Raw genomic sequence first — 12,468 nt, 5'->3', positions numbered from 1 at the left:
TGTTTTCCAAGCTTTTTGTAATGATGGTATGTGCCTAAAGCAAACAAGGCAGTAAGGCATAATGATTGTATTTGCATGTGAGCATCTGGCAGGTTTCGGGGTGTGTGTATAAGGGATTCAGTAGTGCTTGCATGGTGTCAGAGGGTGGCAGTATTATTTATTGCTGCCCAAACATGCAATTACATGCCCCAGATATGTAATTATGTGCACCGCTTTCATTGTACTAAAAATCACAGAGATCCTGGTAATCTGAGCAGTCTGTAAGACACAACAAGAAAGAAGGCATTGTGTTACGTGGTTGTAACAGAAACTGTCCTGGAGGAAAGTTTTGCTCTGTGCGGTTCTGTTATGCCCAAGCACATAAACAAATAACAGATGAATCTCAGGATACAGAATATCAGAATGCACTGGTTCTTTGTACCTGGGAGATGAGGGAAATGGATAAAGACACACACACAGAAGGGCTGTCTTAAATCTGAGTGTTGGAGAAGACGCAGTGCCAGAATCTAGTCTTGGAAAAATACTGAGTTTATTATATTTGCTTTGTTTTATGCAGACGCACAAAATAAACTTTGTCAAAGAAAAAGGCCTGGTTGAACTGATAATCCAGAACTTCTGTGATGATGATAAAGGAGTGTACACAGCCCAGCTGCAGGATGGAAAAGCTAAAAATCAATTCACCCTTGTTCTTCTGGATGAAAGTAAGTGAAAATTCAGTACCAAATACAGACTGTCATGCTGAGTGGAAATTTTTCTAGGCGTGTAAGGACTCCAGGGACTTCTGACAGTTACACTGACACATTGAGAATGTGGAGAACAAATTTTAGCACACATTAAAGTCATAGATCATTAATGTTGACAAAGACCTCTAAGATCTTCTAGTCCAACCATACAGTTTCCACCAATACTGCCCAGTAAGTCCATGAATCATGTAAGAAATAACCTGAATTCCTCTCCTCTTCAACATAAATTGAAGATTTTGGTATTATAAATAGGGTCTCTGATAAAAAAAAATCTGCTGGAGGAAAATATCCAGTGGAATCTTTAGTTGCTGTTTCCAAATGTTTCACGTATCACCTGGCTGTGTTGAACGCCCTGTATCTTGGCAGTAAACAGAATGACAAGAATTATGATTTGTACGTATTTATCTCAGCACAGGATCAGGTTGAAAATTCAGAGTATTTAACAGCTGATTAATTGCATCAAACTGAATGCAGTAAGGAGACCAGTGTTGATTTTACTGGAAAATGAGTCCAAGCAACATGGAAAGGCTAACATAAATCACACTGGGTGAAACACGCAGGGCGTGTGTGCTGCTACAGAGAGGCTCTTTGACTATTTAAAATTCTAAAGCAAGAAGTTTAGCACTAAAATACCTCCCCGTACAATGTCGATCACCATTTCCAGTTCCCGTGAACAGTTTGACCATTTCAAGTGACCTTCCAAAGCTTCCACGTTCTGCGAACAGAAGTTACCCATACAAATGTCACGTTACTGGACTCCCTCTGAAAGCACTGGGGAGAATAAAGTGCCTTTATAGAGCAATTTGTGGTAATTTCAGAGTACAAAATGAGTTTGACTTGTAAAGCGTCAGTGATCATTTTTCTATACTGATGATGAAGAACAAACAGTTGTTTAAAACTGAGATAAATTTTATGCTCTCTACCCTATTTTGTGTTTCTTACTTTCAAAACATTTTATTTTCAGGGTTTCCAGCCTGTGTTTTTGCAAGGCCGAGCTCCTGTTTCAGTCCCTAAATGCGTAATGCTCAAGTCTTCAATGACACTTCTATTTTTGTAACAGTAATATTACATACTGCGTATCCAGTATAATCAAAAATGGTGGTACTAATCCATTTAAGGTTCTCAGTGGGGCATTAGAAATGCCTTGTAAACATGTTACAGTTTTTATGAGAAAAAGCTGTAGAGAAAGCCTTCTGTAACCACGATCTCTACAGCATTATATGAAGAAACTGTTTTGGTGTTTGTTTTTTGTTTTGACTTTGATTACTGCTCCTACAGGTTTTGCTAAAGTTGCAAAGGAAGCTGATGCAAAACAAAGGGAATGGAAGAAAAAGCAGGGTAAGATAAGCAGAAGATTAATGACTTACCAGAACTGTGCCAAAAAGATGGCAAAACCTGAGCAAAGGCATTTCATCAAATGCTCTAAATGCTTGTATCGTCTTTACTAAGTGTATTATTTATGTTGATTAGTTCACTGACATTTTAAGATCTGATTCCTCAGTGAATACAAGATCTGTTGCCTTAGGACATCACAAAGCCAGCAATAACTGTGTGATGTAAACTGTGGGTCTGGTGCATGACTGCCCCTCCTGGGCAGCACTGCTGGGGCTCACCATGGATGGAGGCACCCAGTAGATTATTCCTGAGCTGTGGAGCTGTACAGCAAGATATTTATTTTCTTTTATAGGTCCGTATTTTGTAGAGAATTTGAAATGGAAGGTTACCGAGAACTGTGAAGTGCTCCTTACCTGCAAGGTATGTACATCAATGCGACTTCAGTCTGAATTTCTTTAGCATTACATGTTAGATGTGCATTTTAAGGTCTGGGAATGAACAGCGCTCATTCAGATGGTTATTTGCAGACTGATGAAGGGCAAGAGACAGCAGAACTTGAACTGACTTTTTATCAAAGAGGGAAGCTCACAGTATTCTACAGTAATCCTGTAGGACTGCTGTGATGCTTCACATTAGAAGAACATCTCTGCATTTAAAAAATCAAATGCTTTTGGGACCCCGACTTCTAAATCTTGACTTTAAACAGGCAACAAATCTGAGAAAGGACACCAACTTCCAGTGGTTCTTCAATAAGAAAGCCCGAACAGGTGGTGTGTTTGACCTGCAGACTGGGATAGGAACTCTCCGTATTAAAAAGGTGAAAAACAGAAAAGCAATTCGGTGGCTTTGGTGACTGCACTAACTTGCAAAAAATAATCATTGACCTCACGCTTAACAGTCTGTATGTGTTTTGGGTGGTACCTACTAAATGAAAGAAGAATTAACATTATAGCCTGATGAATTAGCAATGAGATGTTTTTAACAGGGGCTAAAAAGGAAAGCGTGGGCTCTTTGGGTTCATGACCTGATCATGACAGGTTGCCTATTCTGGAGACAAACTCGGCTCTCTGCCTTTTTTTTGTCCTGTTTCAATGGCATGTGAAAATTCTGTTGGGGGTTGTAATTATTTTATTTACTTATTTTTAGTTTAACATTGTATATTTGCATATATATTTGCCAGATAACCAAAGCAGATGAGGGTCAATACAAAGCAGTTGTTTCAGATGACCGAGGAGAGGACTACACCCAACTTGATCTCGTAAAAGGAAGTAGGAAAACTTAGTTTTCATATACATATGTGCATACATGGTGGTCATTTTAAAAATCAAAAGCATTCCATGTCAGACTGGGGTCATAAAATAAATTTTAAAAAAATCTCTTACTCTCCAAAAGTTATACAAAGCCCAGTGACCAGAGTATGTTTTCAGAGGGCTTTGTATACAATCCCTACTCTTTTTTTTATCTGTTCATGCCAGAATTCATTTGATAATCCACAAACAAGTTCTCAGCCCTGGAAGTTCAGCCATTCCAAACCACCCAGAAAACAAAATTCTGTTTCCATTCTGCAACTCCACCAGTGGATCGAAATTCACAACTGAACCACAACCACAGAATATCAGTTAAAGACAACACAAAGCACGAAAGAAATGCCATGTTATTTCAGCTTCCTGCCTTAATTACAAACTGAGTGCTAACGAGGACAGAAGCATCTAAATGTAGTAAGAAATGCATCTACCAGCATCTAAAAATAAATAAATGGCAAAAATTCCATCTCCAGTAAGATTTACAGCAGAAAAAGACAATGAATAACTGATATATTATACACATAAGAAAATTAAGTCGACAGATCAGATGTGATTTGCTTAATACTGTATTTACAAATAGTTAGATAGCATTATATCTTTGCAGACTTTGAAGACCTTCTCAAGGAGCTGTGCAGGATCAGTGGTATGTCCTTTCCTCCTCGGTAATAACAGCAGGGGAAGGGGGTGGGCTGCCAGGATCAGAGCAAACAGCACAGGAGCTGCCCTTGGCTCTAGAGGTCAGTGTGTACCGTCTCAAGTGCAATACTGCCCTTTTAGTGTTACTTCGGCAGTAGAAGCACCTTCAAGCTGTCAAGAAGGGTGGTCAGTACATGTGTCCAGGGACACAAAACCCTATGTGCTTACAGATTATTTCTGAGACCTGCGTGTGCCAGCAGCCTTCTCCTTGTCACATCATTCGCTATGTGAATTTGGACAAGTTGTACAATTTCTGTCTGTGAGATGCCTATTATATGTCTCCAGAAGATATGATGTCATTTTTCTGCTCTCTGCTGGCTAAAAGAGGAGCTTCCAGAGGCAGAATACCATCCAACACTCAACCAGTCGCATTCTCCAGAGATAAATGTCAATAGGTTGCCTGGGATTTTCTCTGCATAACATGTACGATTGCGCAGATGTTTTTGGATTCCCTCTTCAATTCCAGTCTTTCAATTGTACCATCAGCTCTTTCTGCTACACCCCTGAAAATTCAACCTACTGACGAAGGCATCAAAATCTACACAGATGTGAAGTACTACACAGACTACATGAAAACAACCTGGTTTCACAAGTGAGTCCCCTAAAGGCACTGGGAAGGGTTCTGAGGGTACTGTTGCTTGAAATTGTTTATCACAAGAACTGGGTATCTTAGGCCTCAGACCACAGTTTGTTAAGGCTGTGGGGGGTTTGTCAGAGGCAGAGCTGAAAACCACGATTCTCTCGGAGTCCTGAAACATGTCTGGGAATTCCGAAATGAACAATCATGTTACAAATATCTGGTGGTGCTGAGATACAAATAACTGGTCATCTGAATAGTAACTTTGGTTACAAACAGGAAAGGAAGCTGTTATTTTCTTGTTTCAAGCTCTTTATTTCTACTATTTTTATGCTTCCACCGTGTTGCCCCACTCTGAATAACACAGCTCCCAAACATTACAACATTACTCTTTCCAAACTTTAGCTCATTTAGTCTCGTAACAACTTGGTAAAATAGAGAAGTATCATTTTATTACGCACATCCTACAGACACATAGAAGGAGGCCAGTTTTAATGATGTTTAAGGACTAAATCATATCATAGGATCATTGGAGTTGGAAAAGATTTCTAAGATAACCCAGTCCAACTGTCCGCCTACCACCAACACTGCCCGTGTCCTTAAGTACTGCATCTACTCCTAAACACCTCCAGGGACGGGGGGGCACTCCACCACCTACCTGGGCGGTCTGTGCCAATGTTATGCAATGTCTAATTCTTATTTAATCTCCCAAATAAAGACTATGAGGTATTTTGTAGAACCTGAGAGCTTTAGCAAACTACCTGAAAGCATGGATGCCCAGCAAGGTATTCAAGTGACTGAGTACGTAACCCTTTACAAAATGATGGTCAAGGTCCTGACTCCCACTCTGTTGTTCTAACAGGTAGAGATCTAACAGCACACAGGTCTGCTAAACTGTATTGAAATTAAATAATTTGTTTATTTAGGGAGAAGCGACTGGAAATTCGTGACAAACTGAAAGCTGGGAGCACGATGAATCAGATCTGGCTCCACATACTGAACCCAACAGATGCAGATAAAGGAAAATACATCCTGGAATTATTTGATGGGAATGACTCTCACAAGCTGTCAACCGACTTGTCTGGGCAAGGTAAGCTGAATCAACAACTGCATCACAGGAATTAGATCTGCCTGAGCTGCTTTCCAAGATTCCTTCAGATCTCTGGCAGTGATTCTTCTCTTTCATTTGAGCTGAAGCTATGGTTCTGTGACAGCATGCTACTAAACTGGGTTAAGGACAGTCAAGTGCCCAACAAAGCCAAAGGGAAGACAAAGGGAGGAGAAGGGATCAGTGGAAAGGACTGAAGCCTTTGGGGAGCACTGCTGAGCATAAGGCACTCCTGGGGAGGGACGTGGGAGGACAGCTGCTCCCAGGATGTATCTGGGTCCTGGAGGCCGACACAGCTTACAGGGGGCATCCTGGAAAGAACATGGCTTCAAGTTTATAAAGACTTTTCCAAACCGTTCAAAGGATTTTTTCCTCCTGAGGAAAGGGAGTACTAGGCTCCGCTCACTTCAGTAGTTTATAAATAGATTCAGATTTCCTTATGGCAGATCCTCATGCCAAGGTAAGAGTTAATAACACGTAGCTTTGTGCACAAATACCTACAATTCCAACGTTGATGCATTATATTAAACCTACTATGAAAAAGAAATAAACAGCAACGTTCCCTAAAACCATTTCATTCCTTGCAGCCTTTGAAGATGCCCTGGCTGAGCACAGAAGGCTAAAGTAAGTTCCTGCTTAAATATTTTTACAGCCAAATTGATCTGTTTTGAGTGTCGTATTTGGTACCATACCTAATAAATCATTATAATGTTGTCTTTGTCTCTTTGCTTTTAGAGAAGCAGCAATAGCAGAAAAGTGTAAGTAAATGAATTTCTTCTGCCAAACAAAACCAAGTGGTACATTGATAAGTAAAACTAAGAGGTCGTATTTGCTCATTCCCAGGTCGCGCCAGAGTTGTTCAAGGTCTGCCAGATGTAGCCACCATCATGGAGGATAAGGTAACGCTGCGTAATCGCTCGGATATCTGGGCCTTCACAGATGTAGGGAAATGACTGCTGGGGAGAACGCTCTTGGTTTTAAATGCTCACTGTCATTTCTGGCATTTTATTACCAAGGATGTGGGAGTGACTCAAAGTCACTATTGTAAGAATTTTCTAGTTCCACAGAAGCTGCAAGAAATATTACTAACATTAAACTGAGGGCCGTTATTTCCATGGATCCATGATTAGACAGCAAGCTCAGTGTAACTGCAAAGTAACAAGAATAATCAAATAACACACACCTTTCAGAAACTGACACTCATTTTAAGAAACACAGACCTAAGAAAAAGTGTGTGTGCTACCTGATGAAGTTAATCTGTTCTCATCTGAGAGATTATGGATAAGAAACTCCTGTGGATTTTTACTGATCTTTAATTTTTTTTTTTAACATCATCACATCATCTAAATTTCCTTGCTCATTTGTGTCTTCAAAATCTATCTCTACTATTTGTTTTACAACAGACCCTGTGTTTAACTTGCTGTATCTCTGGAGATCCTTACCCAGAAATCACCTGGTTCAAAAATGAGAAAATTATCATCTTTAAAGATCGTTACAGAATGGATGTGAAGGGGACAGTTGTCACAATCACGATAGAGAAAGTCTGCAATGAAGATACAGGAAAATACAGCATCTACGTTAAGAACAAATATGGCTCTGAAATAGGGCAGGTTACTGTCAGTGTCTATAAGCGTGGAGAGATACCCATAGGAACGGAAGAAAAGGAAGTCCCAAGTGAGACCGTAACAAGAAAGCCTAAATGAACCAGGCAACTATATCTCAGTGAATTTAAAAGGAATTTAACCCCTTTGATTTCATTTGAATGTCTCCACCTTAAAATTTAGGCTTATTCCTTTATTTTTGTTTCAGTAATGTAGTATTTTCACTTCTTGGTTGCTAGAAAACAATTCTCATTTGTAGGTAATTCTCAAGTTTTTTTTACTATGAGAGTGGTGAGGCGCTGGAACAGCTGCCCAGAGAGGTTGTGGATGCCCCCTCCCTAGAGGTGTTCAAGGCCAGATTGGATGAGGCCACGGGCAGCCTGGTCTGGTATTAAATGGGGAGGTTGGTGGTCCTGCATGTGACGGGGTTGGAAATTCACGATCCTTGAGGTCCTTTCCAACCCTGGCCATTCTGTGATTCTGTAAGTGTATGTGTGCATGTGTATTCACTTGCATGCTCTCTTTACAGAGAAACTGCTTCCCTGTAAAAACATGCTGTGCAAGAAATACCAGAGGGTTCCCGTATATGAGAACCAAGCTATTAGTATAGGGGTTTTTTTTGTATTAAATTCTGGTTACTTATTATCTTGTAGCTGAGAAAAGCTTACGTCCATGTTATTAAACTTACAAAGAGTGACACCTTACCACTGTCTCAAGTACGTTCATTCTGAAATTAGTCAGAAGTTTTCTAAGTACCACGTGAAGTGGGACTGCGAAGTGTTGACCTTCACAAACACGATTCGAATGGGAAGAAAACAAGGCAGCAACACTCCCAAGGCTTGGAGCTTTGTAGAGGAACACAGACAGCTTCCCTCTGGACTGACACGCTGTAATGGTTACACAAGAGGGCAGAGTGAAAGTCCACAGAGATGGAAGGCACTGTTCACAGTGCTCTATGGTAAGGCAGACAATCACATCCTAGAATAACTCCAGTATAAGCACCCAGGCTTTACAGTCATGTGAGTGACACCCCATGCAGACATACAGTGTTATCCAGTACCAGGACCTCATCCCTGCCACTCAGACAACAAGGTATTATTCTATGTAAGTGAAATTACAAAACTGTGCATCTTGATATAGAATATATATATTCAGAATAAAAAACTAATACAGAAAAGCATTAGGTTGGTATTGTGAAGTAGCTCTGTAAACATTACAGACATGTGAATTCCATCTCAAGTGTGTGGCATTTCTTTTTTGGTTTCTTAGTGTCAAGTTTAGCTTTCCCAGAGACAACAGTGCTCTTTAGAGGACGACGAAAAGATTACTAGAAAAACTTTAACTCTTTGATTTCACAGTATTGCTCAGTTTGGAAAGGACTTCTGGAGATCACCTTGTCCAAATCCTGCCCAAGCACGGTTAACTACAGCAAGTTGCTAGGACTATTTTACATAAATAATGAGTTTGGTTTTTTTAATAGCCAGAGACTAGGATACGTACATGAGGAGTCCTTGAAGACAATATAAGTTTCACTTGTTGGTACATGGATAGCTTGCAGTAATAAAGAATTTCCCAAAGTGATGAGAAGCGAGCTATGTATCGACATCCCACTAACTACTGTGGTCTGAGTGCTGCTAGAAGGAAGAGATTTGTGCATATGAATTAAAAAAAAAATTCAGGATTCTGAAAACACAAACAACAAAACAGATGACAGTACGTATAAATGAAACGTTGTCTTGAAACCATGAGGTTGATTAATCAGAACTAGAGCATAAGTTTTCTCAGCCCAGAGCCTTGCATGTTCCCTGCTATAAAAAAACAGAAGAGAAATAGGCTTAAACATGAACATTTCCTCCACTTCAGGCATCTAGCTCTTTGTCTGCATTTTCTTTAAAATTACATACTAAAAATAACTGTGAAATTGTAGGAAAAAGTTCAGCATTGTTTTTTCTGTTTAAATAGAATTACTGATGGGTATGGAGTAATAAAAGTTAACTTAGGAAGGTCAGCAACCCCTGGGATATGGACTCTATTTGAATTAAGCAATATAACTGCAAGATACATAATCTAGTGAATGTCTTCCAAAATCAACAATCATTCTTGCACAGACAGCAAGGAATATCACTCGCTATCTCTGGGTGAGGAACTCGTGGTGTAATTGGTGAGAAGAAAAATAATTCATGCATTCCATTTACTTCTTCAATTTCGGTCTCCAAGTAATGTTTCATATTTAATTTTACCTTTAATGTTCCTGTGTATGGTGGCTATTGGAAAAAAAACAACACCCCTATATTTAATGCAGTTTTAGATACACGTTACTGACATCTACTGGATGGAATCATAACTGACTGCTCCAGAATGATTGTTACCAAGAAACTGGAGTACCACAATTCTGGAAGAAGCATTTGTGGCTTTATTTCCACCATTTAAGTTCCAAGTGCTCATAGCACATACACTATACACTGTCCAATCACATGACAGTAATTATCTCACATCTGAAGTATGCTATTTGATCTGAAAAAATCAAAGAAAACACGTTACAAGCAGAAGTTGTGCACAAAAATAAAACTAATGAATCAAGGCAACAGTTTGCAACTATTATGAATAATTATCTGAGTTCAGTGACCCATCGATAAACAGAACATCCCAAAAGATTTGGTCAAGGTAGGACTCTGTAGAAAGCAGAATGAACGAGAGGTTATGGTCATTGAGAGCAAATATGAGATTAAAAAGTGTTACTTAACTGTTAATAATTAGCTGATCACCTCGCAGTCTGGGCTGGTCTGACCCTTTCCATAAATAGCACCCGAATGACCAGAGCGGGCTCTCGCTGTCCTGCCAGCAGCACTGCCTCACACTGCACCCTATCTTCCACAATGGCATTCAGTGGCACCTGGCAGGTCTATGCTCAAGAGAACTATGAAGAATTTCTGAAAGCTCTTGGTAAGTGTTAAGTCACTTCTAAAATAATTTGCTCTGTTTGTGACACATGCTTTGCAGACATCTTCTATTATAGTATTTCTATGTTGTTTTTGTCTTTTGATTGTGTGATAAACTACTCATCAGGTAAGTCTATTATGTCTGATTTGAAAAAGAAAAGAAACTATGACAAGTCCCTTAGGAAAGAATACATATAAAAAAATGACTTATTTTGGTTAACGCATAATGTTATAAGTACATTTAACTGTAACCAATTTGTTAATGGCTTACAGATTTTCAATGCTCTTTAGGAGAGCAGGCACTTTCTATAGCACTACTAATTGATGTATGTGACAGCTACTCAGTAATCTGTAAAGAAACTTGGTGGTTATGATTTCATAGGTACCATATAAATAAAAATGCACTTACCTTCTTGACAATCATGGCAAAACATTCACATTTAGTGTTTTAAAGCATGTAATAGATATTCAGTAGAATTAAAACTCAGTTATAGTTGAAAAGCTCAGTCCTGCAGTGCGATGCCTTCACCAACCCCTTACTGCTGAGGACGGTACTTTCAAGATACGCTAAAGACACACTGATAAAGTACCTTAAGGTCATCATAGCACCAAGATCGATACAGACTAGGTGGAATGGAACACTATGTCCATAGAGAAGTGAGGAACCCAAAACAGCATTTGCCTTCAACCTCGCGGACTATTTTCTGTTATTGGTTTGTACATTCTGCACCTTGATTTGCTACTTCATATAAATACACAAATTCATAACAGAAGTCCTTTTTTGTCTTTCTTCACAGCACTGCCAGAAGACCTTATCAAAATGGCTCGAGATATTAAGCCTATTGTTGAAATACAACAAAAAGGAGATGACTTTGTTGTGACATCAAAAACACCCAAGCAGACTGTGACTAACTCCTTTACACTTGGAAAAGAGGCTGACATTACTACTATGGATGGCAAAAAGCTAAAGGTAATGTATTTCAGAAACAGGTGAATCTCTCTGCTCACCCTTATACTTCACTTTCTGTGCTCCAATGAGATTTGTTTTTACCATTTCCTTTAGCAAAAATAAATAAATAAATAAAAATAGAGCACATGCATACATTTTTATCTATGCTGGAGTCATTTCCTATCTATCTCCTAACTGAACTTCAAAATCTCCAATGTTTTATGTTTTTAATCTGCTTCAACAGTGCACTGTGCAGTTGGCAAATGGAAAGCTTGTGTGCAAATCAGAAAAATTCTCACATGAACAAGAAGTTAAAGGAAATGAAATGGTAGAGGTAAGTGATGGAAAACAATGGTTTATTAAATGCTGAAGGAAAACACGTTCTCTGTTGATCAGCTCTTCATGTAGGGTCAGTATGTTCAAAGAATACTGGCCCCCAAATGACTGCATTGCTTGCAGAAATCTTAACAGATGCTTAAATGTGCAGATTCAGAATTTCAGTATTTCAGACTAATCACAGGGGAAAACACCAGTGTCCCTTATTATTCCTCTTATAAAAACTGGGTGCCCTAAATGACTCTCTCTTAAACACTGCCTGTACATCTAAAGCATCTTTCTCAACAAATGTTGTTTATTAATTATTATGCTGGGGACAATTCTAAGCACTGAAGTGTGAATGGCTTTAGCTGTTAAGCACTGCATAGGAAGACAAAAAAAAAAAAAGTGCAAAACACTAGTGCAAAAGAACCCATTACTATTTGGGATGATGTATTTCCACTATGGGAAGTATATCTTTATACCCCTTAAAACAGAGTGATAAAATGCAGCTGATAATGGCATTTATATTTAGATTACCCCTCTTTGGAACCAGTTTTGTTTAAAAAAAAGAAAAAAGAAAGAAAGCAACCAAAAACATTCCTTGGTACGAACATTTTGCACATATGTATAGGCAGGCATTGTAATTTCTGTAACTAAACTCTGTAGAATGTTCTTCTGTGATAATATGGATTTATAAATGAATTACAGAAACTTCTAATGACTTAACTATTAATAGCTGTCCTGAAGTCCAAATGAAAAACAAGTTGTGTGTATTTGTCATCTACAGACTATTACTTTTGGTGGAGTTACACTTGTCAGAAGAAGCAAGAGAGTTTAAAGACAGATCACCTTCTTTGTGACATCTTTACATACTTAAAATAAAGTGCACTTTCCATAA

At 38.9% G+C, this 12,468-nt stretch overlaps 2 protein-coding genes across 2 annotated transcripts in view; both read left to right on the top strand.

The window, feature by feature from the left end:
• Positions 1-7,737, top strand: part of MYOM3 (myomesin 3) — a 28,250-nt gene extending 20,513 nt beyond the window's left edge. The window contains exons 26-37 of the mRNA XM_010723512.3: positions 557-701; positions 2,022-2,081; positions 2,431-2,498; positions 2,785-2,895; positions 3,259-3,346; positions 3,987-4,025; positions 4,565-4,670; positions 5,582-5,745; positions 6,351-6,387; positions 6,499-6,521; positions 6,607-6,662; positions 7,167-7,737. Of these exons, the coding sequence (XP_010721814.1) occupies positions 557-701; positions 2,022-2,081; positions 2,431-2,498; positions 2,785-2,895; positions 3,259-3,346; positions 3,987-4,025; positions 4,565-4,670; positions 5,582-5,745; positions 6,351-6,387; positions 6,499-6,521; positions 6,607-6,662; positions 7,167-7,466 (1,197 nt within the window). The 3' untranslated portion in view covers positions 7,467-7,737. The remainder of the gene's footprint in view (positions 1-556; positions 702-2,021; positions 2,082-2,430; positions 2,499-2,784; positions 2,896-3,258; positions 3,347-3,986; positions 4,026-4,564; positions 4,671-5,581; positions 5,746-6,350; positions 6,388-6,498; positions 6,522-6,606; positions 6,663-7,166) is intronic.
• Positions 7,738-10,220: 2,483 nt separating this feature from the next.
• LOC100539684 (fatty acid-binding protein, liver) lies at positions 10,221-12,468 on the top strand. The gene is made up of 4 exons (XM_003212629.4): positions 10,221-10,307; positions 11,101-11,273; positions 11,497-11,586; positions 12,358-12,468. Exons 1-4 carry the CDS (start codon positions 10,241-10,243, stop codon positions 12,406-12,408), a joined length of 381 nt encoding a protein of 126 aa, XP_003212677.3. The 5' UTR covers positions 10,221-10,240; the 3' UTR covers positions 12,409-12,468.

This window comes from Meleagris gallopavo, chromosome 25 (assembly GCF_000146605.3).
Source record: "Meleagris gallopavo isolate NT-WF06-2002-E0010 breed Aviagen turkey brand Nicholas breeding stock chromosome 25, Turkey_5.1, whole genome shotgun sequence".
Lineage (NCBI taxonomy): Eukaryota > Metazoa > Chordata > Aves > Galliformes > Phasianidae > Meleagris > Meleagris gallopavo.
This window is presented reverse-complemented; position numbering and strand designations above follow the sequence as displayed.

Coding starts and splice junctions, on each gene's coding strand:
- LOC100539684 (XM_003212629.4), top strand. CDS start 10,241: ATGGCATTCAGTGGCACCTGGCAGGTCTATGCTCAAGAGAACTATGAA. Junction 10,308..11,100: donor AGAATTTCTGAAAGCTCTTG/GTAAGTGTTAAG, acceptor CTTTCTTCACAG/CACTGCCAGAAGACCTTATC. Junction 11,587..12,357: donor AAGGAAATGAAATGGTAGAG/GTAAGTGATGGA, acceptor TGTCATCTACAG/ACTATTACTTTTGGTGGAGT.